This window comes from Pygocentrus nattereri, chromosome 12 (genome assembly GCF_015220715.1).
Source record: "Pygocentrus nattereri isolate fPygNat1 chromosome 12, fPygNat1.pri, whole genome shotgun sequence".
Taxonomy (NCBI): Eukaryota; Metazoa; Chordata; class Actinopteri; order Characiformes; family Serrasalmidae; genus Pygocentrus; species Pygocentrus nattereri.
This window is the reverse complement of record NC_051222.1, coordinates 4,925,116-4,948,309: the sequence shown is the minus strand read 5'-3', so window position 1 is coordinate 4,948,309 and position 23,194 is coordinate 4,925,116. Positions and strand designations below refer to the sequence as shown.

The window sequence follows — 23,194 nt, the reverse complement described above, 5'->3', positions numbered from 1 at the left end:
ATTCTAACTGAAAATAATCCTAAAGAAAAATTACCTAAAAAGGACAGTAACCAGTGTTACAATACTGTTTAACTTAAAAGTGTTCCTTCAGTTTCATCTGCCTGTGTGGGCCTGTACTGAGACTTTATTCACTCTACAAACTGCTCTAATACATTCCCATTCTGTTTAAATACTTCTTTACAGTTCAATACAACTCATTTTTAAATGCCTGTGTTGCTGGATTAGATCTACCCACTCATATCAATCCATACAGCTGCTTTATAGACTCACACAGAGAAACATATTACTGCTCACCCTCAACTGCAGTGCATGTGGTCCTCCTGAGTCTTTCTGCAGTCATGTATTTTAACTGTTGATAGACATTTTTGAAACTGGTGGATCTGGCAACAGAGCTTTACATGATATAAAAACAAGATTTTTATTATTAAAATGATTTTAAAACTAAAACAATTCAGAAACAGCTACACAGCAGCTCTATAAGGGAGAAAAGGTAAGCGTGACAGTTGATGTTCTTAGATCTATAAGTGAGCACCAAGCGGCCTCTGCTGGTCAACAGCAGTATAGCATCATGCTGGTTCCACACCATGGTCGTAAAAGGGGGAAACCTGTATAATGGTTGTGGTTGTGATGTATGCAGGGAGATTCAGAGAGGTTTGGTGTGAAATGGTTTTTAAAATGTTGAAAAACTGGTGGAATTCTCACATCAATCGACTAGATGACCATGATGATACTACATGCACTTAAATGTAAAAGAAGGCCCAAACAGCTTGAGTCATAGCAGTATGAGTTATTTTTAATTATCTTAAAAATCAAAAAGAGGTACTGAAATAAACCGATAATGAGAAACATACTTACAGACAGGATGCCCTGTTAAAATACATGCAAGTGAAGAGCATCAATAGATCACACAAGATTCACTGCACAACGTCCTTGAAATTAACATCAGGCCTTAATAACTCGCTGGCATTCCAATCATAGTGCCAAAAAATAAAATAACAGTAAAACTACAGTGAAGCCGATGAACCGCATGTAGGTCCCAGTTAACAGCTTCAAGTGAAAGCAGCCTATGTGGTCTATACTTAAAGTGAGCACAGTCTAGTTAACAGCCTTCATGAGCACAAATGAGTGGTACACATGTTCTACAGGAATGTGGTCATGACCCCCTGTAAAAATTTCCATTACAAACCTGAATCTCTACAGGGTTCCTTAAAACAACCTGCAGTTTGGCATTTAATCATCCAACACAACACGGACACAAGAGCAAAAGTGAAGTATTCCACCACAGATCAAACTCCAGACTCCGCTCACAACATAATTCAGGTGGTCAACAGGTGGACACATGGACACTATGGTGCTATTTACTCAATCACCCTTTATACCGGCAACACTATCTCAATGCTGAACATCAAAGTCAAACAAAGCGCATTTATATGCCCTGAAGGAATACTTCACCTTAAAATGCCACTGTGGAGATCGTATGCAGTCGTAGGCAAAGGTTTGAGCACCCCCTGTCAAATTACAAGGTCTGTTGATTTTCTAAATATATATTTACGCAAATTTTAGTGCACAATTTCTATTTATTTGTGGACTGTTGCATAAAAACGCACACACATCTTCTACACCGCTTATCCTTCGGGTCAATGGGGGGGCACAGGGGTTGGGGTTGAGAGGTCATTGGGTGGAAGGCAGGATACACCCTGGCCAGGTTGCCAGTCGCATAAATCAAATAAAAAATAATAAAAATGAAAATACAAGCCACAACAGCATGTCATTTGACCAGGGGTGCCCAAACTTTTGGAGACGACTGTTTAAAAGCCAATGGGGACCAAATGGGGTTTTTAATTATTAAAGGAATTGCTTGACCAAAAACAGTGATGCTGATCAGTAAATAATTCTATACAGTTTGAGGCGAGTAGGTGATTATTTATGTCTGCAGTTTGCATGCTGCTAATTGGTGGAGTATAAGTTTCTGTGACTTAGCCTCGCAGCTTCAGGTCAAAACTAAAGAAGCAAACTTCAGACACCAAACATACTGGATGCATTTTGTGGTGAAGTATTATGATAAGAATTTAACTCAAGTCCTCTTAGCTGCATTGTTCTGTCTCACTTGAAAAGAAATTCCTACAATTTCTGCACATAGACAGAGCCATCCAAAGTGTTCTGATGGGAAATGCTCTGTTCTAGAGAAACTTAAGTAAGAACAGTTCACAGTGATGGCGATAGGAACCAGACGTCCACCTCTAAAAGATCCCTCACAGACATGAAATGGTTATAAATACATTGCATGGTGTCCATTTTATCATAGCTGTGAGGGTCCATTTACATTGCGTGTACCTTGATGAACACAAACGTACCTGTACAGTTCCCTTCTGACAAAACAGAACCAGTGTACAGAGTGGTTGGTTAGTGTAGAGGTTAACACCTTTGCCTTCTACGCTGTAGACTGGGGTTCCATCCCCGACCAGCGCAAGCACCCTACACTATACCAATAAGGGTCCTTGGGCAAGACTCCTAACTCCACATTGGCCTACCTGTGTAAAATGATCAAATTGTAAGTCGCTCTGGATAAGAGCGTCAGCCAAATGCCGTAAATGTAAATGTGTAGGTGGTGGTTCTGGCCAGTGAATAAAACGTCTATATTTGTGTTGTAGTCATGGCAACCCCTGGTTCCTATCATCACCACTGTAAAGAGATCTGAACCATTTCACACCAAACCCACTCTGAGTCACTTTGTTTACATCTCAGTGATTGAACTGTGCAGAAATTTAGGAAAATCAGTGGAATTATTCTTTATGGACCATCAGTGTGGAGTCAGCATCACCAACACTATGTCTCTGAATGACTTTGTTCACAACTCGGTTTGTAAAAATGGGTGGAATTCCTCTTTAAAAGCATGCACGCACACACACACACACACACACACACACACACACACACACACACACACACTAAGTTTGTCAGCCTCAGACAACGTGGACATGAAACTTCCTCTGTTACTCTCCCAACTCATGTTTACAGACTGACCTCAACTCCCTTCTGCTTCTTTGTAAAGGTTTCTTAGAACCTCTGTAGTAGGTAGTACATCACTAAAGACATGGGCAGTCACACCGCGCGACCGTGACAATCTTCGAGTCGGAAAAGTGCTCCCATTGGAAGCTGTCACTGCTGAATGTTTGAGTTGAAGTGGATGGACAAACTATACTACCTAACCCAAGATCCAAAGTATTGCGAGACCGTCCAGACGCTCCGGCGTGGTCAGAACTCAAGAAACGTCCTTTGTGTCTTATATGTATTATGACAGCTATGCCTGTCTGTCCTGTTACCCATGAGTCCACTGAGGTAAGTGTAGGTGAATGTTTGCGAGGCCACAGGTCCATCAGGCAGGTGAACCCAAAAAAGAGCGAGAGAGTGCATAGTCCAGATAAAATCTCCTGTCCAGGAGAAGAGACAAAGGGAGTCGCGCCGCTCCCTCGTCGCGACCATCATACCCTATTGGTGTCCACGGAGCCGCCATCCGGGCCCTGCAGGCTCTTGACCTGGTTGAGGACCCAGGTGATGTCGGGCCGTTCCTGAGGGTTGGTCACCATGATGGAACTGAGGAGGTTCTGCAGTCCTTCAGAGTAACTGAGGTCAGAGAGGTCAGTTAGAATACTTTTAGAATAAAAACGAACTCATCAGTACTATGAAATGGTTCATAAGGAATTACTCCATCTTCTCTTGGCCTTCTACCAAATACTTAAACCCCTCCCCTTTCTCACCACAACACAGCTGATTGGATGAAAAGCAGTAACGAGGACAGATGTTGCTTTAATTAAGTTTTAATGAGAAACACATAGTAATTAGGATGGCAGGATGATTGCGGTTCCAACATTAAAATATATGGAAGCCTGGAAAGGCCACGAGCCGTTACTACGATATTCTGGATTGTTATCTTGAGATCACAAGAAAAGTAACCCGTTATTTCAAGATATCAATTTTGCTACCTGTAGATAGCAAAACAAGTAACTCATTACTTGAAAATAACAATTCTGTTATCTTGAGATCACAAGATAATTTACTTATTTCAATAGAACAACATTTGCTATGTATCTCAAGAAAACAAAATAAGTAACTAGTTATTTCAAAATAATAATTTTGTTATCTTGAGATCAAGACAACTCGTTATCTCAACCTTTGTTAGTTCAAGATAAGAAAAGTAACTTGTTTTTAAAGAGAATAATTTTATCATCTCAAAATAACAAGAAACTTGTTCATTTTGTTATCTTGAGATAAGATGATTATTAACTCATTATCTCCTAAACTACTTATTTAAAATACACATACAGGTTTAAATGACTTCACAGTCACATGCAAAAGTTTGGGCGCCCCAGTCATATTACCTTTTTAAATGCAGAATTACTGTTTCCTGCTGAATTATAACATATCTGTATTGATATGTTCACTGACTGTATTCTTTTCCCCTAAATATGTTAAACTCAGCAAATAAGTAGACATCCTGCTCTAAAATGACCAAACAAAAGCTATATTTAAGTTTAATGTCTGTATATTGTATGTAGTTCTGTTAAGTGTGCTGACTTTTGATGTTGGTTGGTTTTGCATAGGACTGAACATCCATACAGCCAAGTGTGTCCAAACTTTTCATCGATAGCGCAAAATATTAAATAAATAGGTTTATGGTCTTGAGAGCCACTTAACTTTGCATATACAATGCAGGGAAAACATAAATAAACAAGTTCTGGTCAACAAACTGCGATGCACTGACCTGCACGGTTGTGGAATGGCCACTGGGTTCTGGACAGCCAGCGCCACGCTGTCCCCCTTCTGGAAGATGAGATCATACGGTCCCTCCAGCATCATCATACAGTACAGCACACAGCCTAACGACTGGACAGAGGAACACAGCACACGGTCATACAGAGCCAGTGCTGCTCTGGAGGATCAGAAAGAGCTGATGGTCATTTACAAGAGGAACATCATTCAGAAACATGCTCAGTGATGCCAAAGCATTTAGCGTTTCACTCTATTCACACACTGGACCTGACTGAATCTGCGCATACGATGGAGTGGACGAAATATCTGGACACAGTATTGACACAGCAACAAAGTGTTTGAGGGGTCAAATCTATGAAAATACAATTGTATCCAAATGTATTTGGACACTTGTGCCATATATTTAAAAAATGAGTTAACCGTGTTGAGAAACATGTCATTCCAGCTGGCATCTATTTTGAGCAGACCATTTCAGACTGGCAAACCATGCCTTCGGTCAGAGCATCTAAAGAGCACCCAAAACGCCTTTGGCCACTCCTGTCATGATCCCATCAATGAACCCAAGTTCACTAACAATACAGCTCCAGACCTTCCAACATTTTATGAGATTTTATATATGTATGTATGAAGTTTACCATTGGATAAATAATGCCACTTTTACCTACAGTAAAGAATCTCTTACAAACCTGATGTAGCTTCTTTTATCAATACCATTAAAACTAGAAGTCAGTACTGTTGTGTGTCATTAATACTGCAAGGCCAGATTAGCTGGATGCCAAAACGTTGAGTCCAAGCAAGATACTCACCCAAATATCTGTCTTTTCATCAATGATACAGTGGCTTTCCACATTAAAAAGCTCTGGAGCTCTATAGGAGATAGTACACCTTTGAGCTGCCCAGTCCTGTGTGTGAGAGAGAGAGAGAGAGAGAGAGAGAGAGAGAGAGAGAAAGAAAGAAAGAAAGAAAGAAAGAGAGAGAGAAAGAAAGAGAGAGAGGAGAGAAAGAGAAAGAAAGAGAAAGAGAGAGAGAGAGAGAGAAAAAGAGAAAGAGAGAGAGGAGAGAAAGAGAGAGAGAGAGAGAGAGAGAGAAAGAGAGAAAGAAAGAGAAAGAGAAACAGAGAGAAAGAGAGAGAGAGACAGAGAGAGACTATGACATTTGATATCATGCAAACCACACCACAGAAAAACAAGGGCAATGGTGCTAGTACTGGGCACAGTGGCCGACTTCTGCCCCCACCTGTATCGTCATGGCCTCCCGCGAGCCTCTCACTTCGATGCGGGCCTTGTTCATGGAGCCCAGGTCCATCAGCACAGGCCTGTCATTCTCCTCCAGCAGCACATTGGTGGGCTTTAGGTCCCTAAAGACACAGAGCAGAGCCTTGAACTGAAATCCCAACATTCAGACTGTTTATTACATGGGGCCGGATTCGTAACAGTGTCTTAAGAAAGAAAATCATCAAAAAAATAAGTTCTTCTTCAAATAACTTTTAAGAGCTCTTTTCTTAAGTATAATTCTAATAAACTGTTTAAAATCTGGATTTAAGAATGTTCTTATGAACTTATTAGGGTTTATTTTAAGAATTTTTAGCAAGTTTTTTCTTAAGAAAGCTTTTTTGAATCCGGCCCCTGAAACCTAAAGAATAATGAGCAAGTTATGCTGTCAACATTGATAGCTCCAAGGCTCAGTTCTCAAAGCCCCCCCCAAAAGGAATAACGGGTTAAAGGAACTGTTAGGTTCCATTAGGTTCCAGCAGCCATTCAGGATCATCTGACCAAGCACTAAAGCAGCGGTCAGTAACCCCAGTCTTGGAGATCGACCCTCCAGATTCTGGTTCCAACAACAATCTTCCACACCATCTCCAGCTACTTCTCCAGAAGCCCTTGACTGGCTGGATGAGATGCATTAGTGTCAGGGAAAGACATGTTAGACGCAGGTTGGAACTTAATTCTGGAGGAATTCAGATCTCCAGGAGAAGGTTTGCTGGGCCACTGAGCTCAAGCATGCTTCCCAGCCTACCTGTGAGCGTAACCCTGGTCATGCATCGCTTTGAGACCCTCACAGACGCCACGCAAAATGTGCAGAATGCGGCTCTCTGGCATTGAGCTGCCTTTCTCCCTCAGCTTCTCCAGAACAGACCAGAGACTTCCTTTCTGCAAAGGATCATCAAAACACACAGTGTGTACTGGGCACATCAGTCCCTTAAAGGATTCTTTAGCTTTCAGTCACCGTAAACTATGTTAGGTAACTTGAATGAAGTATTCTTTTAACGTTTTTGGCTGGTGGAAATGTTGGAAAACTCTGATAGAAGGACTCAAAAGCGCTCATACAGCATAACATCCCATTCAAATCCATTGAATTACATACATAAAAGGACTATTTGCACTGACAATGAATAGTACTGGTCCTCGCTAGTTTTCTCTCAGTGATGATCGTGTTACGACTGAAAAACATGGCTCAAAAAAGCATCAGCTCCATCACTGTCATTCAAAGCTGGCATTATACCAACTTCTTAGCATCAACTTTGGTAAACACTGAGCATTTTTCATGCAGTCATATGCAAAAGTGTAAACATATTTGGTCAATTTACAGGTCAGAAAATTTAAATATGTAATTTTTCTGCTAATTTTACTCCAAATTATCCATTTACTTTTTTAATATTGGACACTTACTATGTTATGTGATGATACACATGTGATGCTTTATTTGTTTCAATATATTAAATCTGGAAAAAAAACTGAGAAAATCAACACAACATGTAATTTGACAAGGGGCGCCCAAACTTTTGCACACGACTAAGTATACTTGAGCTAAAAGTGATTATTTAGGCAAAAAATGAATTGTCTCCATAAGCTTTCACTCACTGGAAATCATGTTACGAGTAAAGAAGATTACTGGAACTGCCTCAGCGATTCTGAGTTAGCATTATGCTAACTTTCATCACTAATGTTGCTGCCAGACTTTCAGCATTTCTGGTAAAACATCCTTGGACTAAAATGAGTTGCGCTAGTCTCCACCATCTTCCATCCACTGGCGGTCATTTTACAACCCAAAAACTTTACTGAAATTACCTCAGCTTCAGCCACACAAAGTTAGCATTATGCTAAACTGAATTCGCTGTAAGATATTTAGAATATTTTGATTAATAATTCCTCCATAAATAGTATTTTTTTGGAAAAGTATCATCTGTAAAGTAGCAGCCAGTAGTCCTGGGTAAAGCACCCCTTTAAACCGGTAACCTACGCTGATGTAGGGTAGGAGGAGCCAGGCCTCGCTCTTGCCGCCACGCTCTGTGAAGGCGTGGCCAGTCAGGCTAAGGATGTTGGGGTGGTTGAAGAGCCGGTGCATCTCCACCTCCGTCTGCGCCTCCCGCCGCCCCTCACGGTCATGGCACAGGATCCTTTTCAGAGCGTAGAAGCGGCCGTCCTGGGCACCCTCCACCAGGTCCACGTAGCTAAAGCCTCTGAAGGAGGACAACCACAGAGAACCATGAGAAACAATAGTTCTCGATCTTCAAGGGTTACTGTTGTATTGATGTTTTGGTATGAAAACTGGCAAATCTATCCAAAGCCATGCCCAGATTTTGAATCATCTGACGGTGACAGTGAAGCTTATGGATTCCTGTTTCTAAATGAGGTGTCATTTTTCAGCTCTAATATTCAGATGCTCTTGAAAACCTGGCTCTTAAATCACTCTCATCGATGGAGGGAATGTTCCAGGACTCCAGAAATGGCACTTTTGACCTCTTGTGCCACCAAACTATCTTCAACACGTGTGTTTTTGTAAACCAAATAATAATGGAATGTATTGATGTATTGATATTTCGTGGGTCATGTAACAACCTCTCTCTCTACTTGTAGGTCCTGGTATGAAAAAGGCTGGAAAGCCCTGCTCTACACGTGGCTCACTAATAAGCTCTTGGGTATTTAGATCAAGTGAGCCAACGGAACTTTCCCCTAACTTTATTTCAGTGAATACATGTGCCATTTGTGTCTTACCCCTCATCGAGTTTCTGGATGAAGTAGTATCTCTTGTTGTCGATGGTGATTGAACTGCGAGAGCAGATACACAGGGACTGTCCCATCCTCGGTCGCGCATCGCTCGCCTGACCAACCAGGGGTGAGGAAATAGAACTGGATCACAGGATCACAGAAGAATATGAAGAAACCTGAAAGCGATATTAACAGTCATGTCAATAATATTACCTGACACTGTAAGATGTTTCTCATTAACTAAACCTGCGAGCTGTGGCCAGTAAACCAACATCAGGAAACCTGACCTTTAGGTTTTGAGAAGTGACGGGAATTTTCCACTGAGGTACAATCCTGGCTGAATTATTTAAGTCTGTGATCCGGTTGACTGATTATGCAGGGCCTCGAGCTTCCGCTGTATCAGTGCCTGACTGGCTGCTCCTTGTACCTGAAAAGCTCCCGATTGGTTTGTGCTTGTTCTGCGTAACTGGTGGCCCTTTGTAATCTCTCACTTATCACTTGGCTGCCACTTATTTTGCAGCATCCCTTGTTGGGGACCTAAACAGCTCTGATTGGCTCTCTCTTGTATCTAAACAGCCCTTATTGGCTGCCGTGTTTACTGTCTTAAATCTGAACATCTTGTATCTAAACAGCCCTGACTGTCTCTCTCTTGCATCTACACAGAGCTCACTGGCAGCCTTTTGTACCTAAACCATCCTTATGGGCTTGTATACCTAAAGAGCCCATATTGGCTGTTCCCTTTACCCAAACAGTCTTTGCTGACTGCCTTGTGTACATAAATAGCCCTGATTGGCTTCCTCTTTTCAAAACAGCTCTTATTGGCTGCCCCAATTCTAAAGGGCTCTGAATGGCTGCTACTTTTACTTAAACAGCTCTTATTGTCTGCATCATTTCTAAACAAATATCGCCTTCACCGAAACAGCCCTTACTGACTGCCTCTTGTATTTACACAGCCCTTACTGACTGCCTCTTGTATTTACACAGCCCTTACTGACTGCCTCTTGTATTTACACAGCCCTTACTGACTGCCTCTTGCATTTACACAGCCCTTACTGACTGCCTCTTGCATTTACACAGCCCTTACTGACTGCCTCTTGTATCTACACTGCCCTTACTGACTGCCTCTTGTATCTACACAGCCCTTACTGACTGCCTCTTGTATCTACACAGCCCTTACTGACTGCCTCTTGTATCTACACAGCCCTTACTGACTGCCTCTTGCATTTACACAGCCCTTACTGACTGCCTCTTGTATCTACACAGCCCTTACTGACTGCCTCTTGTATCTACACAGCCCTTACTGACTGCCTCTTGTATCTACACAGCCCTTACTGACTGCCTCTTGTATTTACACAGCCCTTGCTGACTGCCTCTTGTATCTACACAGCCCTTGCTGACTGCCTCTTGTATCTACACAGGCCTGACCAGCTGCCTTGTATTCAGAAAATCCTTCTTGGTTGCCTCTTGCAACCCTGCTTGTCTGACTTTGCCTCGCCGCAGCCCCTGGTTGGCTGCCTTTGCCTCGCCGCAGCCCCTGATTGGCTGACTTTGCATCGCCGCAGCCCCTGATTGGCTGCCTTTGCCTCGCCGCAGCCCCTGATTGGCTGACTTTGCATCGCCGCAGCCCCTGATTGGCTGACTTTGCATCGCCGCAGCCCCTGATTGGCTGACTTTGTCTCGCCGCATGCCCTGATTGGCTGTCCTACTCTTTAACACAAAACCCTGGTAAATGCGTTCTAGGTTTAAAGCTTCGATTTGAGAGGACCACGTTCCGGTTTTCGCTCGAAGCTGCTGATGTGTTTTAGGCCTTTTCTGATTGAGCTCTCTTCTCTCAACGCTGCCTTTAAGGCCCTCAGCGCTAACGTGGCAGACTCGAGCCGGGCGGCGGGTCCAAATGTGGGTAAAATAAACCTTAAAGCCCCTAAATCTCGAGTCAGAGCCGAGTCTTCAGCTGTTTAGCCGAATCGGTAAAGCCGAGGCCGAGGCTGCTGTTTATAGGGCTAATGTGAGCAGTATTACCTTCACAGACGGACTCCTCCGCTGCCTCTCTGCCCCTCTGCCTCTCTCTCCCTCCTCCACAGAGACTCTTCCGTGTACACTGGTGACGCGCTGATGACGCACAGCCTTAAAGGGGAACCCCGCCGTCTTTTCTCTATAACTCAGCGTGAGGTGTAAACAGAGAGATTCAGAGGGTTTGGTGTGAAATGGCTCAGACGTCTTTACAGTGGTGGTGATGGGAACTAGGGGTCGCCACGACTACAACACCGATATAGACACTTAATTTACTATCCAGAACCACCAGAGAACCCACACGAGTCTTCCGAGCTTTATATTGAATGCTGATGAAAGGAAAAACAGTGGAAAATCTGGAATTATAAATTCACTTTAGGGACTATTTTGCCTCACAGCGCGCTGCATGTAACCCTCCACATGAATGGATTCAAATAAATGGATTAAAATACTTTTTAAGCCAAATCTTTATCACAAAACTATCATGAAACAGCGTCTCAGTCGTCAGGCAGTGAATTCATAACCATTTCATGTAGGAACTTTCTGTGAAGGAGATTTTAGAGGCAGACGTCTGGTTCCTATCACCACCACTGTGAACTATAAATTGAACCAACATTTTTAAATTTTGACTTTTTTTTTCTCTCTCTTAAATCTTAATTTACTTTTCCGCCCATAACATTGTATGATTTGGGCCATTTTCTATATTTTTCTTTCTGTATTTAATGATGCAAGATTATATTGGATACAAATCATTATTTGCTTTAAAAAGTTTACTGTGTCAGAATGATATTTGATGGTGTATTTATTGTTCTATTGAAGAGCAGAACATTTAGGTGGTGCTGGGCTCCACCAACATGTCTGTGTTTTCTTAATTTGTACTGTATTTGTAATTCTATAAATGTGTTTAACCCCCCCCACCCAAAATTCAATTTTTTTAAGACTGATGTGTAAATTAGCCCTGTTCCGACTGGCCACCTTGTAGCGTCATTTCAAAAGCAGTCCAGGCTGAAACACTCCTTATTACTATTATTCAGTATGAATGGGTGGGGCTAGACTGCTGTAGGTTGAGGAGGCACTCGTGTAAATGTGTAGGGTTTTTGTGCTGTCACACAATCAATGAATTCAAAACTGGCTTATTTTGCAGTTTAATTTCCATATATATGTGCAGCCAAAGATGCAATTAGGATTTTTTTATTATACATTGAAAAATAAAAACAAGCAATCAAGCAGAATTGGCACCTTTATTTCATATTAATAGCTATTTTGACACTTCTGGTACAAAATAAAAAGGGTTACACCACAAGACAAAACAAACATTTAGAAAGAAGATGACATTGGGGGCCGCACACTGTGCTTCCTTTGGTAATGTTGGCAGGAATAGAAGAGAGTTCACACTCAGTCCTTTTCCAGTATTTTAGATGTTATAATGGGCTCCGACATTGTCCAGAGGTCACTTTCTTCTCAGATCTTTTAAAACTCTTCTCCCTCCTCGTCTTCCTCAAAGGAGTCGATACCCACCTCTTCGTAATCCTTCTCCAGGGCTGCCATGTCTTCACGGGCCTCAGAGAATTCTCCCTCCTCCATGCCTTCCCCCACGTACCAGTGCACGAAGGCCCGCTTGGCATACATCAAGTCAAACTTGTGGTCCAGACGAGCCCAGGCTTCGGCAATGGCTGTGGTGTTGCTCAGCATGCACACGGCCCTCTGGACCTTGGCCAGGTCACCTCCAGGTACCACAGTTGGGGGCTGGTAGTTGATTCCCACCTTGAAGCCAGTGGGGCACCAGTCCACGAACTGGATGCTCCTCTTGGTCTTGATGGCTGCGATGGCCACGTTGACATCCTTGGGCACCACATCACCGCGGTACAGCAGGCAGCAGGCCATGTACTTCCCGTGCCTTGGGTCACACTTCACCATTTGGTTGCTGGGCTCAAAGCAGGAGTTGGTGATCTCGGCCACGGAGAGCTGCTCATGGTAGGCCTTCTCAGCAGAGATCACTGGTGCATACGTAGCAAGGGGAAAGTGGATTCTGGGATATGGCACCAGGTTGGTCTGGAACTCCGTTAAGTCCACATTCAGGGCACCATCGAAGCGGAGGGAGGCAGTGATGGAGGACACAATCTGGCTGATGAGCCTGTTGAGGTTAGTGTAGGACGGGCGCTCGATGTCCAGGTTCCTCCGGCAGATGTCATAGATGGCCTCGTTGTCCACCATGAAGGCGCAGTCGGAATGCTCCAATGTGGTGTGAGTGGTCAGGATGGAGTTGTATGGCTCCACCACAGCCGTGGACACCTGCGGTGCTGGGTAGATGGCGAACTCCAGCTTGGACTTTTTGCCGAAGTCAACAGAGAGACGCTCCATCAGGAGGGAGGTGAATCCAGACCCTGTTCCTCCACCAAAGCTGTGGAACACCAGGAAGCCCTGCAGTCCTGTGCACTGGTCAGCCTGTACAGAAGAGGTGATACTCATTACACAAGGAGATTCACTTGAAAGAGGCCCCAGATATTCTATCGTGACTCATGTTAGGATGAAGCAATCTGAACCAAAAAATACCCTACATATCTTGACGTATGTGTAATCGATTGCATTACATGTGATCCTAGAAGTGATCTCTGTTTTCTGCCAGACACATGAAGAGGTAAAGGGGTAGGCAAACAGAAGTTGTAAACGGAGGTTAAACATTGCGATGGCTGTCCGACCGCCTACCTCATCGCTGTGATGCAGGGGCATCCTAACTTGTTCAAAGCCCCATGTAGTGAGGAGCACATTGCATGTTGTTTCATTCAGATTGCTTCATCTTATTTAGAGTTATTACAAAATGTTTGGGACCTATTTCAAGTGAATCTCCCTTTATAATCATGGTCAAAAATAAGCTTGATTATATCTAGTTTTAAAAAACCAATCAGAATTTTCTCAAAGGTTAGTATTTGTTCCAACTGCAGTAGAACACTAGACAATAATCTCAAGAATCAATCTATCTAACCACAGTGATATCTGACCAATTAACCAAGTTGCTTTAGCAGTTAACAATTTGATAAACAAATAATATTGTGCTGGAACAGTTATGATGATCATCATTTGCATAATGCTAACCAAACCAACTGGTTCTCAATCTTTGTCCTGGGGTATGCTGCACATTTTGGAGTTTCCCTGTCTTCAGAAATGCCTGATGCAACTAAGGGAACTAATTAGCAAGTCACCTCTGAGGTGAGCTGAGTGTGGTGAAACAAGAAAAACACTACAACATGTAAGACATATAAGACACACTCCAGGACCAGGACTGAGAACCACTGATCTGATTTTTCTGCAATCTTACCAGTTTGCGGATGCGGTCAAGGACAGAGTCTATGATCTCCTTGCCGATGGTGTAGTGACCTCGAGCGTAGTTATTGGCTGCATCCTCCTTTCCTGAGATTAACTGCTCAGGGTGGAAGAGTTGGCGGTAGGTACCGGTACGCACCTCATCTGGAACAAAGGGATGTATAGATTCAGTTCAGAACATCTGGTGGACCCAACTTTGGAGCAAATGCCTGAAAATTCCTGTAAAATGACTGGCAGTCAAACTGTACCCTGTTTGATATATGTATAAAGTGTCCTGAACCTGGTTAGAAAATGGCCTCTGTAGGGCTCTTTGAAGAAGATTCATTGGCTCAGAGGTACAGCATCACATGCTAGACCAAACTGGACTGAGGGTAAGATTCAGTCACCTATGACTGTGGGCTCCAGGTCCACAAAGATGGCACGAGGTACATATTTTCCAGCGCCGGTCTCACTGAAGAAGGTGGTGAATGAGTCATCATGGCCACCAACAGGCTTTTGGCTGGGCATCTGTCCATCAGGCTGGATACCGTGCTCCAGACAGTACAGCTCCCAGCAGGTGTTACCCATCTGAACACCAGCCTGGCCCACATGGACAGAGATGCACTCACGCTGTATAGCAAGAGAAACACAGTAAACATGATTAGTCATTAGAGGCTAAACACAAGTCCTCTTGAGTCATAGTCAAGTTCTCTGACTTTTCTTGTCATAGTCAAGTTCTCTTCTTGTAAAGCAATCTAATTATAATTCAAATGTAACATAGCACCACATTTCGATGATATACCACACTTTTAAACATAAAGAGTGGAATTGGTTTTCATATAAATATTTTGTTAAAGACACGCCCATTCTCAAATGACTGGGCTGTAATGATTGTAAAACCAGTTCTAAATTCTACAGTTTGTGATTTTTGAAGATGATTTTGTTAGAAGGTGGTGTGGCAAGCTTTAAAAAAGTTCTGTTGGAGGACTTTCATTTACTTGAGGCAAATGTATGTAGAATGTAATTAGAGCTACTGTAGGATCATTTTAACACATAATATCAAAGTCAACACATGAAGTATAGAAAATTGAATATTGAATATATACATATTTTGTCTCTGATAGTTGAGCATAAAAAACTGGAAGCAAAGGAGTGTTTGACGCACAATGAAGCCACATAAATGTGGCTTATTCAAATCACCTCTGTGTAAATGTGGCTTATTCAAATCACCTCTGTGTAAATGTAAAAAACCAAGTACAGAAGTATGGTTTCTCTATGCAAAGACTCACATTATTTATGCAGCAGTTGCTGAGGCCTTTTACCCTCTTCTAAGTGCATACATGACTGTGCTTAATCATCTATCATTGATAAATTACGCAAATGGGACTGAACTGTGGCACTTTCTCTTTGCTCAAGGGAGTTTTGTGGTTACAACCAGGGGGCAGCAGCAGACAAATTGTTTAAAGTGAGCTGTGGGCCGCATGACTGACACATGCAGGTGACAGGTTGGGTCACGGGGAGTGAATGGAGCTTTACATACACACCTCCAACCTGTTTGGCCAGACTTGTTTGTCTGCTAATTTCAATAATGCCTCTGGGCAAATTCATTTTCTATGCATGGCATGCTGTTTTCAGCAGATAGAAGCAACACGTCATGCATCACTGCTTGGAAAGGGCGGCTGCCGAACGGTCTCACCAGGACATGTCACACACACACATAGAAATGTTTTCCACTTTTGTTCCTCGTTGCTCGTCCTGGCTTAAACAAGCCTGCACAAAGCTGCGAAAGATCTGAGTGCTGACAGAGTTTCTGCGGGTTTATGTGAGTGGTGTGAGAGCGGGGGCCTACGCCCTAATGTGGAATCTGCATGCCTCCGAGAAAAACAGAAGGAGCTATAAACGAGCCAGAGGTGAAAACAACACCCCTCAAAAGTTTGCTCTTGCAAAGGCTTCCTGAGATATGTAACATGTGCCAAAAATCATTACATATTCAAAGTCAACCTGAAATCAAAGTACACCTTTTTCAAGCCAACTTTGTTCTTAATTATCTTTTTCTACGATCAAAACTTTGCAATGTTACTCCTTCTACAGCTTTCAAGCTAGTACCACGAAAGTTGGTGGGACTGTAGATCATATACCCAAAAGGTTGCCTGTGCTTTCCCAACAGATTTGACGTGCGGTGCTCATACAGCCTTCGCTCAAACATTATTTATTTCCTTAGGAATTAGTGGAGGGAACGCTCAACTCCCTCACACCATTCCACCTATACAATCATACTTATACGTCAAACTATTTTTCCACCACAGTCAGTACACACTTTGTAGCCAAATGTTTTTGGACTCCTATCTTTTGACCCCTCCATGTGCATCTTTTCCACATTGATAGGAAACATGGCAGCACAAAGAAAGCTCTAATTCTACATGCTGATATGTTTAACTGTGGCAAACATGTGCATGCATGCTTGTAACCCTTCCAGGAGCAGGTTTAAATTAGGGCCATACCTTTCATTATGTTACCTTTCATTATGTTTCATTATATTATCACTCTACATCTATTCTAAACCAAATACCAAAAAAATGTACTTGTACTTAATTGCTGTTTTGCAGTTTTGACTGGAAATCAAATAAATTAAACGTGTGCTTTGATTTGGCATCGTACTGTAGTTATGACAATGAGCTATTGCAGCATGGGCTACATATAAGCCCATGGATTTTAGGGGTTAAATGGGTCTATTAATAGGACTAAATGGGTCAAGATGACTCTGTTTTGCAATAGCCAGTCCGCAAACATTAATATCATGTATGTTCTGTACTGTGACTTATGCTGACACATTGTTAAGACGTGTACTATGGAGGATCAATACTTCAGTCAAGCGTCTACACAGCAGTGCTAAAAAAGTGCTTGGTAATAGTTTGAGCTGTGAATCTGTGTCGAAACTCCAGAGAGGTGTCCCACTTTGGTGCTACAAGGTGCCCGCATTCGTCCACTTCTCTGTCAGCTTCTCTTCTCTCTCGAATCCTCTCTGTGGTGTTAGGGACACTATTTTTACCCCCTGCCCCTTCCAGCGGCCTGTCATTGGACAGGGGGATTACTTGGGCACATGGGCCTGCCTAGTTTGGGCATGGCAGCCAGGTCAAAAGGCAGCTAAAGCAGTTATTTATGGCTTGCTATAACTGTCCCATCTCCCCACCCATGTGGCCTTACATGCCCACTGCCCCTTCTCCGTCTCCTACAATGCTGAACCGCTCTGCAGGGATATTTTTCAAACCAAAGTTCAGTCTTAGAAGTTGGTTGATCATTTCCTGAATAATCAAACACATTCAGTGATGTTGAGGTCTGTCTCCTTTTCTCAGTAGGTTCTTCTTGGAAGCTACACGTCCTTTCAGACCCACAGTGCTGAGTGGTCTTCTCACAGTGATAGGATGCACAGAAACACCTGTGGATGTTTTCAGATCTGAAGCAGCTTGATTTTCTCCTCCCTCTCAGAGATCAAAGCTTTAAGTGCCATTTATCTGATGGGAGCAGTTTTGGTGTCTACGAGATGTTTCAGGTGGTTGCTAGGAGCCCCATTTTCTATGCAGTTGTCCCGTATGTATTATTTATGTGAGTATCTCTATACAATAAGTCATTTCTGAATCTAACCTGAACCTTAACTTTGTTAACCATTAAGAAGTGGTTTTACTCTTAAAAGTGGTAAAAGTGGAACCTGGATATTTCATAAAGACCCTCTGTAAAGGCTTTATAAAGGGGCCTTTGGTTGTTTCTTTATGTTAGTCCTATTTTCTCTGGCTGTCCAACTAACTCAAAACGACATATAAAAGTTTCTCCTCTTTAACCCACAGCACAGACTCTAACAGCTCTCTGTCTCTTTCATTATTACCAGCCAATAACAGAGGCCCTCCGATAACCAGTAGGCCTGTTTACAGCCAGCTATGATCATAAACTTCCTGCTTGTGGGATTTGTTTTCCATCAGCCTCCAGCTCCAAACCACAAGGGCAAATTGTGAACAGGAGCCGACAAATAAAGGCCTTTTATGCTTGCTGCTCTTCGCTCTGCTCTTTTTCCATCTGGTTTTAAATGGCCGCAGACTACACACAGCGTGTGGTAGGACAACAGCACCACACTGACCAACTTAAAGGTACGTGTGTGTTATCAGCGGGCTTCAGGTCAAGACTTTCCCAGTAGGTCAGCAAGTCTTTCCGTCTAGTTAATGTGTGTAGGCTTGTGGCTGAACACAGATAGGTAGACCACAGTATTGCTTAATGTAAATGGACTTTACCTTTATTGATACAGTAAAAGGTGGAGTTAGTTAATATTTAACTTTTTGGAGGGTTTGGATGATTAGAAACCTGCATTCCTCCCTCAATGTAGAGCTACAGTCTTAAAAATAAACGTGCCAAATAGGGTTCTTTGGTGTGACACTACTATATATATATATATAGGTGGCTTGTCAGGGGTCTATATAGAACCACGTCTATATTTGCGATTGATGGAGAACGTTGTGTATATGGTTCTATATAGTATCTTTTTGAAAATTGTTCTATATAGCACCAAAAAGGTTTTCCTATTATTACAAGCTTGACATCGTAGAATAAAACAGCATTATTTGGTGCTATAATGAGCCTTTTTCGAAAAGGTTCTTCAAAGAACCATCTACAGCACATTCCGAGGAACCCTTTCACGATGCAAAGAATGGTTTATCATGCAAAGAGTTCTTTGAGTGTTCATGGTTTTATATAGAACCATTTTCATTACTAAAGAACCCTTGAAGAACCATCATTTTCAAGAGTGTGTAACTTGTAACAATACAAGAAACCTTTTTGGTGCTATATAGAGCCTTATTCATAAAGGTTCTACATAGAATCATCTGCAGCGCATTCTAAAGAACCCTTTAATTGTGTAACTGGTTCTTTAAGTGTTCATGTTTTTATATAGAACAATTTCCTACTTTATTAAAGAACCCTTGAAGAGCCATAAATTTCAAGTGTATGATGTCAAACTTGTAACAGCAGAAGAACTCTTTTCAAAAGATGCTATTTAGAACCATAAACAACACATTCTCCATCAACCTCAATCAAAGTATCATTTCAAGAAGCAAAAAGCTCTTTAATCATGCAAAATGGTTCTTTGAGTGTTCATGCTTCTACATACAACCTTTTTTTCCCTTGAAGAACCATAATTTTTAGAGTATATGATGTCAAGCTTGTAACAATAGAAGAAGCCTTTTTGGTGCTATATACAGCCTTTTTCAAAAAGGTTCTACATAAAACCATCTACAGCACATTCTGAAGAACCCTTTCATGATGCAAAGAACCTTTTAATCATGCAATGGGTTCTTTCAGTGTCCATGGTTTTATATAGAACAATTTTCATTACTAAAGAACCTTTGAAGAACTATTTTTACATGTGTTTTCATGTATTTGTAATAATAGTAAGATGCATAATAAATGCTGTTCTCCCTTTAATCATAAATCAAATCCAAGAGCCACTTAGGAACCTTTAGCACTTCTCTAAAGAGGTCTGGTCTAAGTTACTTACACAGTTACGACACTTCTGTGTAGCACATCTGCATGAATAGTGTGTGTTACTACGACATTGGCTGACACACATGAACCTGCAGTGGTTCTTTATACTACGCTTAGGTTTTGAACTGCCGAAGTAAAGAAGGAGTGAGAAAATGTGAAATGGCGAGATCTGCAGAGCAGCTGGGGACCTTAAAAACAAACATTCCACACCCCCGCCGCCTTCTGGGCGACTTACTTTACCCTTTAACGGTGTGAAAAAGACAGCTGGTGTCCGAGCTACATCCTTTAACTGGCTACAAACAGTCATCTTTCAGGTTCTGAACATTCCGCCTCGCAAACATGTGCTTCAGGCCTGTTCCTCCAGAGAAACAGGCCTCTGACACACTGACCAGGTCTGAACCTCACCTCAGGCCATTCTCAAGGCTGTAATGGAGAATGTGGAACTGCTCGGTTAACTGCTCTGGTTTGGCCAGTTGAGAAAAGAGCGCAGAACCAGTAAAGCTAACACAGCTAACCTGTGTGACACTAGCAAACATGCCCTCTAACCACACTCAATCATTCTGGATATGCAAGAAGGTTCTTCAGCGTAGCTCAGTGTTCTGGAGTCCTCTGCGAAAGGCCACCTGCGCATACTTATTTAGGCTGAATGAGCCAATTTAAACACAGGGTAAACGGTTCTTGTGAGACAGGATGAGCCAGTTCCACACTTTTTCCTTTTATGGCTTTAACAGTTCACTACATTAACGAATAGCCTCCTACTCCCTAGATAAAGAGAGTACACTATATAGGGCATATCATCCAAATGGTCTGGTTTCCCATGTAGTGCACTTAATCTAGCATGAGCATGAACTAATGCCTGTGTTCTCTATAGTGCATTACATAGAACATTAAATAATGACTATTTACTACTAACTGGAACATTAAATATTATTTATTTTCTATGTAGTTTACTAACTAGAACATTATTTCCTGTATAGTGTGCTAACTAGAATATTAAATGATGGCTATGTACTCCATAAGTATTGTACTTAGAATAATTACTACTTATTTTCTGTATAGTGTAAAAGCTAGAACACTAATGACTGCTCAACATATCATGTACTACCTAGAACATTAAATAATGACTACTCCACATAGCATGTACTACCTAGAACATTAAATAATGACTGCTCAACATAACGTGTACTACCTAGAACATTAAATAATGACTGCTCCACATAGCATGTACTACCTAGAACATTAAATAATGACTGCTCCACATATCATGCACTACCTAGAATATTAAATAATGACTACTCCACATATAGTGTATTAGCTAGAACATTAAATAATGACTGCTCCACATATCATGTACTATCTAGAATATAAAGTAATGACTGTTCCACATACAGGGCACTAGCTAGAACATTAACATAATCACCATTTCTTATTTACATAGTGTACTAACTAAAACATTAAATAATGATTATTTATTCTCTACATCGTGTACTACCTAGAACAGTAAATAATGACTATTTATTCTCTACATAGTGTACTAGCTAGAACACTAAATAATGACCATTTATTCTCCACATAATGTACTAGCTAGAACATTAAACCCTAGTCTCTTTAACTCCAGTGTAATGCACTGCATAGAATAATAAACAGGAGCTCTTCATGCTCTATATAGTGCACTAGCTAGAACATTAAATAATGGCTCCCTGCTCACAGAGCAGGGCACTATATAGTGCATGTAGTAATGGCACCTCTCCCTATATAGTGCACGACCTAGCACATATGATAGTGGCTCCATGTTCACCATACATTGCGCGACACAGGGCTTAAAGTAAAGACCCCCTGTTTATTGATTTACTGCTCTGCTCTACACTGGAAACATCTTGAATCATGGGCATTATGTGAACTCACTGCAGACACTTCACTGTGACTCCAGATGTTACAGTACCTGGCAGAACAGGCTGCATATCACTGCTGTCTCAACAAAACCTCGTATCTCCATTTTTGTTGTTTTTTCAGCTTTTGACATAATTTGAACATACTTACTGTCATTTACATTGTGTGCTAATTTCATGAAGAACGGACCAAAAAAACCGTCACTAAATGACCTGGAAAAAATTCCGGTTCCATTGACTTCCATTAAACGTAATGTATGTTTTTTCCTTCTCCTGAAAAGTTGCCATTTTGGAGATACGAGGTTTAGTTGCTACACTTATATACGTTTAAGGCAGCACGTTGTCTGGCTGTTGTGCTACTTTACAGCCAATCTGCACAATTCAGAGGTGAAAACATTAAAACAGGTACTGATTTTAGGGAGAAGAGGAAGATGATGTGGTTTTACTCACCATTTCGCTTGTATTTCTGTCTTTTCAGAAGGAACTGAAGCAGCTTGGTCCTCTCACTGTACCTATAATGGGGTATTAGTGAGACACTCACATCTGCTGCTGACACTCCTACTTTTTATACCCAGACGTTTTTTTTAGGAGGAGGAGCATTGGAGGAGGAGCATGGCCTTGCTCTGCCCCCTCCACTCCTCTATCCTTTTTTTTTTAAGTTGTTTTGTGCGAATGACCAAGCCAACACATCAAGCCAATCTACAGGATTTTCCCTGGAAATCTATTTTCGTCCCATTCAGGATTCCTACCTGTTTTCCTAGTCAAACTGCCGATCCATTTGCAGACAAACACCATCTGGACTGTTACTTAAACATGTCTGCAAAAGTTTTGGCACCCCCTCCCCCAGTCAAATTCCACGCTGTTCTTGACTTTCTAGGTGAAAATAAGTGAACACGTCCTGTACCGAGAACAGGCTCCTGCACAGCTACTGTTTATTTACAGAATTTAACTTGCTGGAAACAAAACAAAACATAAAACGTGGCCTGTGCAAAAGTTATGGCACCTTTTATGTTTTAGGTTTTTCCGATACGGTGAACTCAGCTAGAGACAGAAACTGTGCACAGAAATTGGCAGAGCAGTGCCATGTTTATGTTTGTTTTCTATATAGGGTTAATATGGTTATTATTACTAGGAAAATCAGCAAAACATGTGGGGTGTTCAAACTACTGTATATGACTGTAAAGACCGATCCTGCGTTTAGGCCGCAAATATATCATCTGTTTATTTTTTCTTTGAATCATTTCTCACTGCTTCATTCTAGGTGTGATAGCCTGTCGTTCCATCTGAAGGTGACTTTGACCCCAAACAAAGCCAAATCCAGGTATTAGTAAAAACGTAAAGATAAGTATAAAGATAATAAGCATTTCATCAGTATTGGGAATAATCTCTAAAACTGTGATTTTTCAGGAGAAGAAAAAAAACCTTCTTAACTTTGAATGGGAGTTAATGGAAAAATCTTTTTTTGCAAGCTATTTTGGAGCTTTCCTGTTTGTCCATTCATCATGAAATTTTAACATGATGTAAAGAAGAGCTAGCATTTACAGATTATCTCAAAATATTAAAAACGACATAAACTGAGATACGAGGTTTTATCCAGACAGACATATGTACTCTGATATGTGCTATGAGATTCCAGTTCATCTTGCTCTATCTTGTTATTTCTCTCTATACTATATTCTTGTCTCCTTTGTGAAGAGTCTATGTTTTAAG

The 23,194-nt window shown here is 41.7% G+C and overlaps 2 protein-coding genes across 2 annotated transcripts; both read right to left on the bottom strand.

Moving 5' to 3' along the window:
• Positions 1 to 772: 772 nt before the first annotated feature.
• stk16 (serine/threonine kinase 16) lies at positions 773 to 10,840 on the bottom strand. Its single transcript, XM_017683420.2, has 8 exons — positions 10,779 to 10,840; positions 8,766 to 8,935; positions 8,011 to 8,230; positions 6,787 to 6,920; positions 6,007 to 6,127; positions 5,577 to 5,672; positions 4,763 to 4,884; positions 773 to 3,624 (listed from the first exon to the last, which is right to left on the bottom strand). The coding sequence occupies exons 2-8, from the start codon at positions 8,849 to 8,851 to the stop codon at positions 3,483 to 3,485; spliced, it is 921 nt and encodes a 306-aa protein (XP_017538909.1). The 5' UTR covers positions 8,852 to 8,935; positions 10,779 to 10,840; the 3' UTR covers positions 773 to 3,482.
• Positions 10,841 to 11,991: 1,151 nt separating this feature from the next.
• Positions 11,992 to 22,018, bottom strand: tuba8l2 (tubulin, alpha 8 like 2). The gene is made up of 4 exons (XM_017683409.2): positions 21,935 to 22,018; positions 14,477 to 14,699; positions 14,086 to 14,234; positions 11,992 to 13,214 (listed from the first exon to the last, which is right to left on the bottom strand). The coding sequence occupies exons 1-4, from the start codon at positions 21,935 to 21,937 to the stop codon at positions 12,240 to 12,242; spliced, it is 1,350 nt and encodes a 449-aa protein (XP_017538898.1). The 5' UTR covers positions 21,938 to 22,018; the 3' UTR covers positions 11,992 to 12,239.
• Positions 22,019 to 23,194: the final 1,176 nt, after the last annotated feature.